At 28.8% G+C, this 17,551-nt stretch overlaps 1 protein-coding gene across 1 annotated transcript; it reads left to right on the top strand.

The window, feature by feature from the left end:
- Positions 1–336: 336 nt before the first annotated feature.
- Positions 337–4,796, top strand: LOC124846806 (putative beta-1,3-galactosyltransferase 2). Its single transcript, XM_047324156.2, has 11 exons — positions 337–894; positions 1,776–1,875; positions 1,976–2,046; positions 2,144–2,355; positions 2,467–2,527; positions 2,794–2,866; positions 2,956–3,076; positions 3,319–3,406; positions 3,504–3,629; positions 3,954–4,063; positions 4,199–4,796. The coding sequence occupies exons 1-11, from the start codon at positions 785–787 to the stop codon at positions 4,345–4,347; spliced, it is 1,221 nt and encodes a 406-aa protein (XP_047180112.1). The 5' UTR covers positions 337–784; the 3' UTR covers positions 4,348–4,796.
- Positions 4,797–17,551: the final 12,755 nt, after the last annotated feature.

Here is a 17,551-nt window from a genome sequence, read left to right as displayed (position 1 = left end):
TAAGATAAAGCAATGAAATCATTGAAGTTGAAGCTAAAGTATGTAAGAGCTGACAAAACTCACCAATTAGTCAACGGTAAAAAAAAATTCCGTCCTTATATATAAATATAGAGTTATCAAATTGGATAAAACATATATATACCTACAATATTATATATATTTTAACAGCAATAACAAATATAATTAAATATATGATATGTATTGAAATAAAAAAAGGGAATGGAAGAGAAAGAGTGGATGGTGTTTTGAGCTGTTTATTTAATAGTTGTGTGTGAGACTAGTTTGCACATGTTACACAGTGGAGAATGGTTGGTTTGGTTGAGAAGGTGTGGTTAGAAAATGTGTGAGGAGAAAGAGAGGACATTAATGTAATGACAAGAACATGTATTATTACTAGAGAGTTTCCATTAAAGAGATGAAAGGTAGGAGAAGGATTGTTTGGGCATTATGGTAAATGTAAAACTGGTCGGTTAGCCAGTCCCTTCACCACCCTTCAACGTCCCTTACCACACCTCCAAAGACACACAGAAAAGAAATCACACCAAAACCAACCTCAACACCTTCACACATACCATAAAGCAAAACCGACAACACACAAATCACAACTTCAAAAACACACACCGTCTCTCTGTTCTTCTCCTCTCTTCTGTCTCTTCTGATTTTATCCATCTTTCTCTTTCTCTCCGCCCCTCTTGTATTCTTCTTCTTCTGAAGGTCCACTTCACTTTCAGAAACCCAGTTTCTCATCTGGGTTTTTGCCTGTTGAAGTGACAACATAAAAATTATGACTTGGAAGAGCAGAGGAGAATTGCCTTCTAGAAGCGTTATTTCGCAGAGATGGGCACTGTTTTTGTGCTTCGGAAGCTTCTGTGCTGGAATGCTCTTCACTACCAGGTTCCTCACTTTTTTCCAATTCCCATTTCTCCATTTCTCACTTTTTTTTATTCATAACTGATGATTTCTTCTCCGTTTTTAACTTCTTGATCATTCTGTTTTGTCAACCGAGTTCGTGTATTTGAGTTGTTTGTTTAGTCTTGTAATCAGTGTTCTCAGATCTTTATGTGTCTGTGTGATTAATCATTGGTTTTCTTGTGTTTAATTCGTTGACTTGCTTGTGTGTTACTTTTCTCGTGTATCTTGCGTTCATTGAAGCTCGTAGAAGAATGGATTTAGATCTGGATTCGATTGCCATGAATGATTCTAAATCATCGTAACCTCTGGTTTAAGATTTCATCTTTACACTGTATGATTGACTCTTATTGCTAAGTCAACTATGGTGTCTGGTCTCCTTCCTGGTTCAGTTCTCATTGCTTATGCTTTATGAATCTCTCTGAAAATTAAACCGCTATCTTTAGAGTAGAAAGCGTCTATGGATTGAGTCTATCAAAAGGGATAAGTCTCATATAATCGATAAAGGTCCGAATCTCCATTGAGAGAAGCGTCTATATTCATGTCCAATTGTATTTCATTCAAGATTGTCTTCAAGAGGATGCTGAAAAAAAGGAAAAGAAAATACTGTGTACGTTACTTGGCATTCTCGTATTTTTTTTCCTATGGTAGTTGTGTAATAAGTATACCTGTTAACTTTGAACCTGAAAAGTGGTTTGGTTAATTTTTGGATCTGGGTTGTTAATATTTCAGACAACTTGTTTGTCGGTGCGTTAGATTTTAATAAATGCAGCTTCATTGCATAAGGGTATTGCCTTGGCAACCGGTAAAGTGGTTATTACGTTATGGTACTTTTTTCTGATGTGAAATGTTAATGTTTATAACAGGATATGGACAATTCCTGAAAACAACAAAGGACTAGCCCGACCCACGGCTGCAGAAACTGATAAATTGAATGTTGTTTCAGAAGGTTGCAATTCCAGAATTGTAAGCACCGACAGTCACGTGGTTGCTGAACCTTTTCTACTTTTGAAATCTGAAATTCATTATTTTATTTTTTAATTATGTCTCTTGGTGAACCCTTTAGATGCAAGAATTGGAAATGAAGCGCGATAAAGACATTTATGGGGAAGTTTACAAGAGTCATAATTCCATTCAGTAAGTTATATGTAGAGCCATGATGATACTGTTATAAGTGTTGTTAGCATTATTTTGTGATTTTGCATGTCAAACTTAAGGGAGAGTGTTAATGTAGAACGTTGGACAAGACTATTTCAAACTTAGAGATGGAATTGGCCGCTGCAAGGGCAACTCAGGAGTCTCTACGAAGTGGTGCTCCTGTTTCAGATGATATAAGGATGAGTGAATCATCTGGTAAGAGAAAGTACCTTATGGTCGTTGGTATTAATACTGCATTTAGCAGCAGGAAAAGAAGGGACTCGGTTCGTGCCACTTGGATGCCACAAGGTTTATAATTCAACTCCATTTCTTAATATTTTCAGTTTTTTCTTTTGCCATTTAGCTAATTTTCTGGTTAAGTTTTGTGATGGTTGGTTCTTTTGTTAACGTGGAAAATAGGTGAGAAAAGAAAGAAGCTAGAGGAGAAGGGTATCATCATCCGCTTTGTAATTGGACACAGGTAGATATGCCATCTCTATTTAAATGATTTTGTTACATAATTAGCAACATTATCATGCGTTTTTCTCCATCCAAAATCAACATGCTTCAGTAAAATATTACATTGCATGCACTTATTAGATCCAAAATCAACATGTATTCAATCTATATTTTAGTGTACCAGATATGAGGTACTGCACACATGATATATCCAGCAATTTATCAGTCATAACCAATGAATATATTTGATGAATTATAATTTGATAAATTTTTTTCTCCTTTATCTAGTGCTACATCAGGGGGAATTCTTGACAGAGCTATTGAAGCTGAGGACAGAAAGCATGGAGATTTCTTGAGGCTGGTAATTTGACACATGCATTCCTTTTTGCTTCATTGCTGCTACCTTCCCTTGCATGTCCCTTTCCACATATTTATACTTTGTTTATGCAGAATCATGTGGAAGGATACCTTGAATTGTCAGCAAAGACAAAAACCTATTTTGCCACTGCTGTGAACTTGTGGGATGCTGATTTCTATGTCAAAGTTGATGATGATGTTCACGTAAATATAGGTATTAATAGTTCTAAAAAATCTGAAAATCTCCAACTGTTTGTATAAAATTAGCATGAGGAGTACTTGTTTTGTGATTAACCAACACTCTTCTTGGGCGTAGAACGTGTTCACTTATTAACAATGTAATAAAATAACATACCAGCAACTCTTAGCATGAGTTTTATGTTTCCATAATAAGTATGCATGATATTGTTTTAACATGAACTTTCTATTCTGAGTCTCTTGTTCTTTCTGCTTCAGCAACACTGGGGGAAACTCTGGTTAGGCACCGATCGAAACCACGCATATACATTGGATGCATGAAATCTGGGCCAGTCCTATCTCAAAAGTAAGAACTTGTTGTCCTTTTATCTTTGTTTTTTCATTGAGTTGAATTGTTAAAGCTCTTTGACTTAAGCTTGTTACCTGCCTTCCTTGTTGCACAGAGGAGTAAGATACCATGAACCTGAGTACTGGAAATTTGGAGAGGCTGGAAACAAGTATTTCCGACATGCCACAGGGCAGTTGTATGCCATTTCAAACGATTTGGCTACATACATATCAATTAACCAGTAAGTTCTACTTCCTCTCATTTATGAAGGAAAAAAAAAGACTAATTGTAAATTGGGCAAACTACTCTCACACCCTTTAATTACACCCAATGTCTTTCTCTTCTACGTCAATACATCAACCTCCCTCAATTTATGAAACATAATGAGATATGAAGGACTTCTGTATTAATAGGTGCTATATTATTATACAAAATTGAGGATGGCCTGTGTAGGGTAAAAGAAAAAAAAGGGACATTGGCTGTAATAACATAACATTCCTGTAGTATGAGTGTAGTTACATCTATAAATTGAATCAAATCAATGGTATATGTTGTTTTGTCTCAGGGATGTTCTTCACAAGTATGCCAACGAGGATGTCTCACTAGGATCTTGGTTTATTGGACTTGATGCGGAGCATATAGATGATAGAAGACTTTGCTGTGGCACTCCTCCAGGTGACTACTTTTCCTGAATGTATAAACCAGTTGTGACTCTTAAGAGATCTATATGATCATACCATTACCTATTTGGCTTGCTTTCAAAGTATAATCAAACTTTCAAACATTTGAGTTGGTCACTCTTGCTTGCAGATTGTGAGTGGAAGGCCCAAGCAGGCAACATTTGTGTTGCATCATTTGATTGGAGCTGCAGTGGAATTTGCAGGTCTGCTGAGAGGATTAAAGAGGTACATAGGAGGTGTGGAGAGGGTGAGAATGCTTTGTGGAGTGCCTCTTTCTAGGAGGTTACGTTGGAGCTCTTCCTAACTCAGGAAGATTATACTACTAAGGCAACATGAATGAAGCCTGCAACATTTTTTTTTCTCTCTTATTCTATAGTTCTGTGCAGTGTAGTGAAATGTTATTTTACACAAGAAAGAAGTTGTGAGAGAGTGTGTGAGAGAGAATACGATGCTTGCTCCCATGGACCTTCTGCATTTTAAGAGGAGATTGACCATGGCAGCACAGCTAGTAAGAAGAGGATGCACCAGATGCATAGTCCAACATCATATCCATTCTTTGATGCTTGAAGGGCCACTCAGTTTGTTCATAGTTCCATGGCTATCAAGCTCCTAATAAATAGAGATATAATATAATTGGTGGCTGTTGCTGCCTTTGCTTCTTCTGCCTCAACTTCATTTTTCTGTTTTGGTTGAAATGAAATTATTCAATGATATCTACTTGTTCTACATCTAAATTTGCCACATCCAACAATCAAGTTCAGCTCCAACCTTCAAATAAAAATGGTGATTGGTAAAATTTTCTTAAAGGTACACCTACATCTGTCCCTATAATTGTATTTTCTTTTAAATTGTTCTTATTCAGACTTATTCACATGAATAGATGCTTTAATATGCATATCTTTATCTAATGAAATTCTAATTGCAGGATTCTATTTTACTTAATTTTAACATTGTAAGTAATAAAGTATTTGCTTGACAAAATAGTTAAACATATATTTTATTATGACACTTATTAACTGTGAAAAGTGAACAAAAGTATTTTATAAAAATAATATATATATATATATATATATATATATATATATATAAATTGATTAAAAAATGTTTTAATATATAATTATTTATTTTCTCGAACATGTTTTAAAATATTTGCACTGTAATGATAAAAATATGATAAATATATTATGCAAGTATGAATATAGTAAGATATTATACTATTTATATTGTGAATAATTTTTTAACAAGGAGGCCTAAGGTTCTATGATTAATCATATTTGAATAAACTTTGACGAAAGAGAACTTGGATGAGATTTTTGATAAGAGAAAAAAGTAATTTTGTTATTACAGTATATTAAAATGGTTAAAGTACTTGGTTATGTATTTACTTCCTCAATACATTAACTAAAATATATATATAAAAAGAAACATTTAGAACCATAAAAATACCTTTGAAAAAATTGAATATAGAGTCTATTTTGGAATGATGCTATGTTTCACATGTTTTTTTCTTAACTATTATGTTACTACCTAATGGATAAATTGTGTATATGTTATTATTTATTTTTATAAAATTTACAAATTAAAAAAAAATACTTAGAGGTAGAAATATTGAGGTTCTTTATATCAATTAGGTTCCCTCGGGTAGATAAAACTTATTTTTCAGTTTTCAAAATAAGAGAAAATTCTGCTTTCTTACTTGTCGATCTCGTTTCTTTCTTCCACCACGTCGCTTGATCTTTTTCTCCCCACGTGGATTCTGTCTCACCATGGCATAATCAGGGTACATATGATATTATTAAATTAGTTTAATCAATATATCGATAAATTTATTTAATATTTTTTATACTTGTTTAATTAAATTTTAGATTGATCTAGATAACTTATGAAATGATTTATTTAATTTTTTTTATATTCGTCTAATAATTATATGAATATAATTTTTTAGTTTTTTTCTAACTTGTACAATTAACTCGGTTAATGTTTTTTTCTTTCCGTTTATATAAAATGACTAGTTTAATATATTTATTTAATTAATTAATGTACATATATATTTATTTAATATTTATTATTAGACTTATTTATTATATTTTGTTATGTTTATTTATTATATTTGTTTAATATGAATCGATATACTTGTTTAATATTTTTTTATAATAATTTAGTATGTTATTAAACTTAATTAATATTCGTATAATATACGTATAATATATATTTGTAATCTTATTCAATAACAATATGAATATATTAATAGTATATTTTAAGATAATTAATTTGTTAACTTTTACTTTTTGTGGTTTATTAAAATTAAGAGTTCTTTGAAGTTAAAAATAGTAAAAAAATGAATTTAAAAGATTGTAAAAAAGTATATATTATTTTTAAATAATAATATTTTTATCGAGTATTTATTAAATTTTAAAAAATCCTTATTCTATATCTTTTCAACCGAGATCAAAAATAATATATGGACAAGGACATGTAGCTTTCTCAAAAATAAACTAAAAATAAAATAAATCAGAAAATATTTTTTACAATTTTCTAAGTAACATAAGCATAACTAGGTTCACTTTCATTTTCTTGAAAATCAGTAAAACACAGGCCTCCTAGTATCTATTAAAAGACAAAATGCCACGTTTCGGTCATACATAATTTTTTATTGAAAAAGGTTGAAGACGATAACGTATTTAGTTTTTTTTTTTTTTCATTGATTGATTTGATTTTGATTTTACGTCATTGTTCATTGAGCTACATTACTGTGTTTTGTTTTTAATGTCGTTCAATTAGTTTAATGACAAAACTGAATTTCTTTAATTTTTCAAAATTAAAAATTCCTGAGATAAAAAAAATTGAAGAAAGAGCCTTCCAATACGAGATCTTTGAAATATTAAACCTTTTAAAATAATAGTACTACCTATCATTGAAGGTTTTTTGTTTTTCACGAAAATTGATTTTTCTTTTCAATTCTAATATGCTACCTTTTAAACCTTTTAATAATAGTACTACCTTTCACGAAAATAATAGTACTACCTTTTAAACCTTTTAAATTCTCAATACATTCCCATAAAAAAAATACTTTTGTAATTTTACAGTAAAATCATGATTTTGAACTAAATCAAAATTATTTCAATCACTCTAGTTTTTTCTTAAACTTTTGTCCCATGTTAATCAATACTAAAATAATAACATCACACATCATATTCAACTTTTTAGTATTTGTGAAACACTAAACATTTTTTTTTTGTTATATGTAAAGAATATTTTCAGCGACGATTACATTTGTTTTGATTATTATAAAATTATCTATTTTTTATTTACATAATATTTCATCACTTTTCACTTAGAATTAACATGGATTAATTTGTGATAAAGGTAAAATTAATTTTGATCACATAATCAGTGCAACTATTTACAATGAATAAAGTATTTGAGTTTTTGAGATGAATTCTTTTTTATTTTTATGTAAGATTGTTACCTATATGAAAAACGACTTTTCAATTAACATTAAAATACAGTAAAGTTAAAACAAATCTATGTTCTTCTGCAGAATTATTAGCCATTAACAATTTATTAAGCATGTGCCATAAGAAAATAAGAACAGTAAAACGGGAAAGAATTTTGTATTCAAGATAGAAATTGAAATAAAAATAGAAATTAATCAGAAATAGAAGAAACATTAAATCATAATTAAATATAGACTTAATTATTTGTGATTAAATTAAATTGCATTCTCTTTTTTGATGAGAGTAAAAGATTGAGTTTGATGAAAAAATGTTCTAAAAGGTTAATTTTTGAAAACATTTCATATGTTCTGGAAAAATAGTGAGAGAAATATTCTTTTGAAAATCATATTCTTATAAACATCTTATATGTTCAGGAAAGATTGTACTAGAAGTTCATTTTGGAAAATGAATTTTATAAAGTATTTCATTTATTTTGGAAAATTTATTTCAAAAAGTTTTCCTTCAAAAGCTTATTTAAATATGAATATGGAAAGTTTGTTCTGTAAGATTTCCAGAATAGTGAAACGGATAATTTAAAAGTTACACTGAAATTTACCTGAAATATAGAATGGTTATGCTAAAAATTATGGGAGTGCAAGTAGTAACAATGGGCTGTAAAAAACAAAAGCCTTCATTAAGTGGCTTGAACTCAATCCAACAAACTTTGAGTGTTTCATCCTACACCTCTAACATCTCATTTGCACCTCCAACTTTTTTAAAAATTTCATTTTTAATTTTCTTCTCTTTTTTATTAAAGACATTTTAATAAATATCTTTTTATTTTCTTCTCTTTTTTATTAAAGAAACTCTACACAACCTTAATAATAATTCTAATTTAATTTAAAATTTAAATATTATTTAATATAATTTTATATTTTAATAATTATTAAAATATGATTTATATTATAATAATAACTATATTAAAAAAATAAAATAATAAAAATAAAATAAAAATAAAATAATAATAATATTAATAATATAAAATTTGACTTAATATATTCAAATATATTAAATTATATTCAAATATTAAAATAAATTAAACAATTATTAAATTGTAAATAAATTTTTTTTTTCAAAAACTTGTTATCGAAAATTAGTTTTATTTTTTATTTAAAATTTAATCAATATTTAATTTAATTAAAAAATATAGCATTATTTATTATATTTTTATATTTTAATAATTATTAAAATATGATTTATATTTTTATAATATTTTATTAAAAAATAAAAATAATAATAACTAAAATAAGAGTAAAAATAATAAAAATAAAAATAATATTAAAAATCACATTTAATATATTAAATTATATTAAAATATTAAACTAAATTAAATAATTATTAAAATTTAAACAAAAATCAAAATTTTAGAAAAATTTATTTATCGGATACATAAATTTATCGGACCTCTGTATCCGACTAACACATGTTTCTAAAATTTTGTTTTTATTTAAATTTTAATAATTATTTAATTTAATTTAATATTTTGATATAATTTAATGTATTTAAATATATTAAATATTATTTTTAATATTATTTTTATTTCATGGTTACTCTTATTTTTATTTTTTAATAAAACTATTATAAAAATATAAATCATATTTTAATAATTATTAAATAATAAAAATATAAAATAATATTATAATTTCAATTAAATTAAATATTGATTAAATTTTAAATAAAAAACAAAACTGATTTTGATATATAAACAAATTTTTAAAAATTTTTGTTTTTATTTAAAATTTAATAATTATTTAACTTGTTTTAATAATTTAATATAATTTAACATATTTGAATATATTAAATCAAATTTTATACTATTTTTATTTTTTAATATTACTATTATTATAATATAAATCATATTTTAATAATTATTAAAACATAAAATTATATTAAATAATACTTAAATTTTAAATTAAATTATATTATTATTAAGGTAGTGTAGAATGCGTTATTAAAGAGAATAAAATAAAATGATATTTATTAAAGTATCTTTAATAAAGTTAGAGGTGCAGGATATCAGAAGGTTAAAAATGAAATTTTTGGAGATGTAGTATAAGATGTTCGAGGTGTAGGACGAAACACTCACAAACTTTTCACCTCAGCTCAATAGTATATTGGCTAGCCCAAACTTCTTTTTATAAGACAATCGGCCTTATGGTTTCCTTCTACACCTCTATAGAATTGTGTAAGAATTTCAAATTACGTTACTCATTAACCTATTTTTCTTCCTTTTACTTACCGCTTTATTTTGAAGCAAGCCGGTCTGATATGAGTATTTTGCATTATTTGTTAGTGCAACCTATTATCTTCCTTATCTTGTGTGTCCTATGAACTTCTTAAGGTAAGTTGTTTTTCCTCTCTTATGTTATTTTGGTTTTGTTGGAGAGATTTTGGATTGGTTGACCTGTAAAGATTTCAAATTATTCCATTTAAAACAATATAATGGACCAACCAAATCTACAAGTTAAAAAATAAAATGTTATATTTTAGCTTGTATAATTTTATATATATCTTTTTGCAATATTTGTCAACAATTCAAATTATGAAATTTGTAATGTGTTTCCATATTGGGCATATTTCGAGACTGCATAGATTATAAAAATGTATTTTTTTATTAAGTAATTTTACTTTTTGACATGGTTTTTTTATATTAATCTGAATTACACAATTGTAATAATTTTCTCTGACAGTTAGTTTTATATACGTTTTCAGATTATATACACTGATTGTATTCATTCTTCAATTCATGAGAAAATTGTCTCACTTTCTCAAGCTCTCTCCCTCTTTGCATATTCCCTATCTCTGCATAATTGTATAATAGAAGCATAACAGCTAGGTTGCGTGGCCTTGGAGCAACAGTGAAGTTCAAGAAACCCATCAAGAAAGAAGTCTCGTAGAAGCGATGGTTGAAGTAATTCATAGCAACCTGCTGGTGTTTGATGGCAAAGGCTATGACGACTGATGTGTCAAGATGGAAGCAATTCTTGGCTTCCAAGAAGTGGATGACATTGTGAAAAAGGTTTCAGAGAACCTTTGAAGAATGATACAGAAGAGATGAAGAAAGAATACAAGGAGAACAAGCGGTTGGATTGCAAAGCCAGGATGTTGTTGTATTAGTGCATATCTACGACAATTTTCCAGAAGGTGTTGAAGGTTGCCACGACAAAGAAGGTATGAGATATTTTGCAAGAAGGGTATGGTAATTCTAGGAAAGTAAAGAAGATTAGGTTGCAGTTTTTACAAAGACAATATGAGCTTCTGTGCATGGGAGAAAATGAGACCATTGTAGAATACATTGGAAAAATCCAAGTTGTTGTGAATGCAATGAGGTCGTGCGACAAGATTGTGAAAGATAGGAAGATAGTTGAAAAAATTCTCAGGACTATAACTCCTCAGTATGATCATATCGTCGTTGTGATAGAAGAATGTAAGGATCTTCAAGTTATGAGGGTGGAAGAACTGCAGAACTCGTTAGAAGCACATGAGCAGAGGCTGATTGAGAGAAGGAATGCGGACAAAAGCACAAACCAAGGCACAAATCAAGCCTTGCAAGCCAGGTCTGATCAAAAGATGAGAGGACGTGGAATTAAAAGAGGTAGAGGACGTTCAATAAGTGGACGTGGTAAAGGCAGAAATTCAGATGCTTCTGAAAAATATGAAGAAGAGAACGATAATGTCCAGAAAGATGCAAACAGGAGAGGTTGTTTCTATTGCAGCATATTTGTTGAACAGAAGCCCAACAAAGGCTTTGTCAAATTGTAGCCCTGGAGAAGCATGGTCTGGAGTTAAGCCAACTGCACATCATTTGAGGATTTTTGGATCAGTTTGCTACAAACATGTGCTGGATGAAAGAAGAAGGAAGTTGGACGATAAGAGTGAGACTCTTATTCTAGTTGGATATCATCCAAATGGTGCCTACGGGTTATACAATGTAGAAAAGAAGCAGATTGTCATTAGCCGAGATGTGATGGTAGATGAAGCTGAAACATTAGACTGGAAGGAGGTTGAGGCAAAGTCAGATTGTGTGCCAAGTTGGTTAGAAGATAAGAGTTCTACTACAAAACATGCCACTGTAGATAATGGAGTCAGTAATAGGAGATCCCAAAGAACAAGATTTCCATCTACCAGACTTGTAGACCATGAAGTATTCACTAATAGTGATATAACAGATTCAGGTGATCTGGTTCATTATGCGTATTTAGTTTATGCAGAAGCCTTGACTTGGAAGCAAACAATTGATGTAAAGGAATAGAAAGAAGCCATGATTGAAGAGCTGAAGGCAATTGAAAAGAACAGAACCTGGGAGATGGTAGATTTGCCTCAACACAAACAACCTATTGAAGTCAAATGGGTGTTTAAGACAAAGTACAAACTGTGACACCTGGGCACTGACGAGGGCGGAGAGTGATCGCCGGTGCAAGAGGCACGAAGTGCAAGAGGCACAAACAAAGAGCGGCTCCTGGCAGGCTTCCAGTGGAAGGGACACATGAAAAAATCGAACATACACCGAAATGAGAGGGATCTAGAGACTGTATAGGTATGAGACTATACAGTTGAAGGATAACTTAAAGACATTGATTTGGCTACTCATATCACCAAAATACATTTGCTTTTCAGTAGCCTAACCCATAAGAACTTCATGGTTAAGAGTGCTTAGCCTGGCAGTCAATATTCCCTGTAAGGTGCCGGTGCGTTACACAAACCGAATGGAGAAGTGGCAAAGCTTAAAGCCAGATTGGTTGCAAAGGGTTTTTTTGTAAAAACCTGGAATTGATTTCATTGAAGTCTTTGCACCAATAGCAAGGTATTCTATTGGTTCGCCTGTATGTAGATGACCTACTTGTAACAGGAGATTCAGTGGAGGAAATTGAAGCTTTTAAAAGAAGAATGAAAGAAGAGTATGAGATGATAGATCTTGGAAATCTAAGTTATTTTCTGGGGCTGGAGTTCTTGTTGACAGGAGATGGAATGTTTCTTCACCAAAGAAGATATATATCTAAAGTCTTAAAAATGTTCAACATGGAAAAGTGCAACAGTGCTGCAATACCTATTATGGCAAATTTGAAGTTGACTAACCAAACTAATGAAAGAAAGGTAGATGCAACCCTGTATAAGCAAATTGTAGGATCTCTCAGGTACATCTGCAATAACAGACCTGACATAAGCTATGGAGTTGGGCTAGTTAGTAGGTTTATGAATGATCCAAGGCAGTCACACTTTGCAGCTGCTAAGCCCATCTTGCGCTACCTAAAAGGAACAACAAACTACGATATTTTCTTCCCTAAGAAGTCTGGGAGAGTAGATGGAATACTGGAGGCATGGTGTGATTAGGACTGGTGTGGTGACAAGGTAGACAGGAAGAGCACATATGGTTATTTGTTCAAACATATGGGAGCACCAATTTCTTGGTGTCAGAAGAAACAAAAGGTAGTTGCTCTCTCCTCATGTGAAGCTGAGTGTATATTGCCTCTGTAGAAACAACATGCCAATGTGTGTGGTTGGAAACCATTTTTGATGAATTAAAGCTTGAGTATAAATGGCATGTAGAACTTTTAGTAGACAATAAATCTGCTATTAGCTTGTCAAAAAATCTAGTGTTTCATGGAAAAAGTAAGCACATTGAAACGAAGTTTCATTTCTTAAGAAATCAAGTTGACAAAGGGAGGCTGAAATTGATTCACTACTGCACAGAAGATCAAGCTGTTGATGTTTTCACTACTGCACAGAAGATCAAGTTGTTGATGTTTTCACTAAAGCCTTGAAGCAGAACAAATTTGAGAAACTAAGGGATTTGCTTAGTGTCAAATTGATAGAGAATTCAAATTAAGGAAGGTGTGTTGATATTAATCTGAATTACACAACTATAATAACTGTATCTGACAGTTAGTTTCATATACGTTTTCAGTTTATATACACTGATTTTCATATACGTTTTCAGTTTATATACATTGATTGTATTCATTCTTCAAATAATGAGAAAATTGTCTCACTTTCTCAACCTCTCTTCTTTTCTGCATATTCCCTGTCTCTACATAATTGTATAATAGAAGCATAACAATTCTTTTGTGTGACAATTTTAAAAAACAATATACTTTAAAAAAATAATTGAATTTTAAGTTTTTCATAAATTTGGATATTTTTAATAGATTTTCTATTGAATTTATTTAGATCAGTACTCAAATTTTTATATTTTCAATTGACCATTTTGACCATTTATTGCTTAAGTTTTTTTGTTAATTAAATGTTGTGAATGTTATTTTGTCTTATTATTTTTATTTATTTGTCTACACATGTTCGTTAAGTGACACGTATTTTATTTTATTATCTAACTTACTTGTTTTCACGTGTTAAGAAAAATAAAGTTTTGCAATATAAAAATGAAACTGTAATTATTATCTAACTCTCAATGTTTTCATTACAAACGCGTTGAATAATAAAAATGATTGCGTTGAATAATAAAATTGATTTACGGGAAAAGTTATATGATTATTGCAAGTAAGACATTTTCAATAAAAATAATAAAAATCACTCGTCGTTCAACGAAGAAAGTTTCATGTTGAATTGAAATGGATTGCGAAATTAGTGAGTGATGCTGAAAGAACTTTGAAATAAAGTGATTAGGTGTTTGTATAATAGATCTCGAAATGTGTTTCTTAAAAAAGGTTCAATTAACTTTCAAAGAAAATATATATAACAAAAAATCTAAAAGAAATACTATTACACTTGGACTTGAATGAGCCCAATTAAAATGATAACAGTACTCTTCTAACCTTAATTTAATCCTAATCTACCATAGTTTCAAACGTAAGTTTAAAATCGAGTCCTGAATACAAAACTCAAATGTCCTATAATAGAATAGAAATCTAAGTTCAAAATCATACACTCTTTGTGCTAAGGATAATGATACTTTGAACAATATTTTTTTAACATTTTAACATCATTTACGTGTCATTCTATAATTGATCCAAAATTATTTCACAATCAATAATAATAATTATAAACACCAACATAAACCAATCACAATATGACACATAAATAGTGTTAAAATGTTGTCAAAATATCATTATCCTAAATATAAAACTCAAATGTCCAATACATACTATTTGACCGAATACAAGACTCAAAATATCTCATTATATTCAATTTATTATTTACTAAGGCTAACCTCTTCAAAGATATTTAGATCTAATAAATTTGTTGAAGCCTTATCTTCATTCATGCATCTTAAAGATCTTGGTCTTCTCTTATTTTAATGATGTGAATGTTATGATGATGAGATTTTATCATTATTTTATATTAATCATAATATTATTTTATATTAGTTACAAAATTTTGTTTTTCTTAAAAATAAATAAACAAGATAATAAAAAAATAAGGCACAAACTCAATAAAAAAAATTAGATTATAGATAAAATGTTTTTAATAAAAACTTAATAAAAATATTCAATTTTATGAATGACTTAACTTAGTTAATTCTTAAAAATATGACATACTAACTTAAAATCTAGAATTTTATTTTTTATAACAATTGTAAATTACTACGTATATCACATATAGCATAAGTTAAAATTTCTATACTACCAAACATAGAAAGTCAAACATTCTACATTAATTATTTTTTATAACCACTATAAAAAAAATGACATTTTATTAATTATTAATGATAAAGTTCTACATTAATAATATTTATGTCGATTAATTAACTTATATATAAAGTTGAAAAAAATTAATATAGAGAATTCATATTGAAGTAGCACATAAAGTGTTGCAGAAAAATACTTGTTTTTTCATGGATAATAAAATGCAGGTGGGATGTTGTGTTACACTACAAGTCTTTTAATGCAAGGATGATACTGGTTAACTTTATTTTAAAAAAAGTTAACTTTATTTTAGTAATTTAAGCAAAGTTATTGTTTGGTATATGGATTTGAATTTTTTTTTTAAAACCCCATTTTTTTTTCTTCATACTATCTCATTAGTTTGAATAACTCTTTTTTTTGTTATCTATAATTATATATTGGTGTCTTATTTTGTTTTTCAAATTTTATTTTATTATTACTTTTAAATTTAAATAATAAGTTATAATAAAAAAATATTTTTCAGTTTTATTATTTTAGTAATTACTTTTTTAATTAAAATAATTATTCATTATAAAATAATTATTTACTCTTTTATCAATCACTTTTTTAAATTTAAATAATTACTCACAATAAAAAAATTATTTACACAATATTATTTATAAAATAATTTATTTTAATAATTATAATTTATTTTATTTATAATTATATCATAATTATATACATCTTTTATTATTATTATTATTTAAAATTTAAATAATTTTTAAATATTTAAAAATACGGACACATTAAAGCACCTATATTTAAGCTGGATTATATAATTTGTTTTATGGTACAAGTTTGTTTTATTAGGAATTATATCTCATGAAACATTATACCCATAAATGTCATTCTCACTGTCATATTTGGCTGTCATATTTGATTGCTATTCAGTAACTTTGGCAAAGTTAAATACATAAAAAAAAGTAAAAGAACATATAAAAATAGGTATTCAATGTAATTATAATATGGTACCCAGAAATATCTTACAACATGAGAGTGTGAGAGATAATCCTAACTTCCTACCAAACATAAAAATATCTTTAAATATATATATATCTTCATATTTTAAAGATAACGTGAAATAGACTATCATTAATAAATGTAATATTTTTATATGCAATTAAATATATTGTGCATGTGTGTTGGTATATATATATATATAGAAGCAGATATCTGGTGAGTATATTAACTATGCCCATGAATAATTGATAATAGAGAGAGGCAAGGTCTCACAAAATGCCTCAACAACATAATTCTGCTTCACAGTTATTCCATGTGCATTCATGCCTAATTTATTTCTTCATGATAGTGTATATATATAAATCTTTGGGTGTTTTAATTTTTATATTATTGTTTCAAAAACCTAATATTTAGTTGTGTAATTTTTTCGTTTGCACTTTTTTTTTTGCATACTTAAGTAATAAAGATGAATTTAGTTAAAATAAAGTACTTGATGCTATTTATTGGTAGAAAATATTATAGAATATTGTTTCAGAAAGGTGTAAATGAAGTATTTGAAAATGGTATACAAAATTACAAATCAATAAATAAGGGTGATGTAGGCTAAATATCCTTAAATTAAATAAGATAGAAGAACACACCAAGAAATTATAGATTACAGAAAATTATAGGAAGCAATAGATAAGAATAATTACATCATACATAAATTAAGTAAAAAAAAAAAACTTTCAGCACAAAATATTAACGAATGTAAAGAGTAAAAGTATATTTATATAAGCCAAGTCTATGTTAAAACTTAGAAAATACGAACTACAAATTGTAAATGTCAAAAAAAAAAATCCATCCTAAAAGAATATCTTTGTGTAAACTCTTTATATAAGGTCTAATCATCATAAATTATTTTAACAAAGTAAACAAATCACAAAACAATATATGTCATGAACCTTCAAAACACTTGTATTTTACTATTAAAAGAACCATAATATGCAGAAATAATAAACTCTTAGAAACTAGGTTAAGAATAAGAAAGAAAACAAGAGAATGAAAGTACAGAAGAACCTGCATATGGCATACATGTCTACGAGTGCAAAGAGAAGAAGCATCATTCAGGGGTGTGAAGAGCAGTGGCTCGTGATATTGGCACGGCTCAATGAAAAAACAGGACCCTAACACTCTTTGAGCATTGCTTTCTTATTGAACCGGACCAATATCCCGTTGAACCGGTCCCCTCTACCCCTCATTGCCACCACCAACCATAGTTCTCTGCTGCAACTTCTCTTGAAGCATCTGCAGAAAAACGAACACAAACACTACAGCATAACAAAACTTGAGAAGAGTTTCACCATAAGAAGAATAATGAAACATAACACATTGATGTAAAGGTTTAAATGAGCAGAAGAGAAGCAG

Source organism: Vigna umbellata, chromosome 9 (genome assembly GCF_029865625.1).
Source record: "Vigna umbellata cultivar VRB3 chromosome 9, Vumbellata_1.0, whole genome shotgun sequence".
Lineage (NCBI taxonomy): Eukaryota > Viridiplantae > Streptophyta > Magnoliopsida > Fabales > Fabaceae > Vigna > Vigna umbellata.
The sequence above is the reverse complement of the archived record's forward strand: the minus strand, read 5'-3'. Positions and strand labels throughout refer to the sequence as shown.

Excerpts from the sequence above, each read along its gene's own strand:
- LOC124846806 (XM_047324156.2), top strand. The coding sequence starts at position 785 with ATGACTTGGAAGAGCAGAGGAGAATTGCCTTCTAGAAGCGTTATTTCG. Across the intron at positions 2,047-2,143 it reads AAGAGTCATAATTCCATTCA|AACGTTGGACAAGACTATTT; the intron begins GTAAGTTATATG and ends GTGTTAATGTAG. Across the intron at positions 3,407-3,503 it reads GGGCCAGTCCTATCTCAAAA|AGGAGTAAGATACCATGAAC; the intron begins GTAAGAACTTGT and ends CTTGTTGCACAG.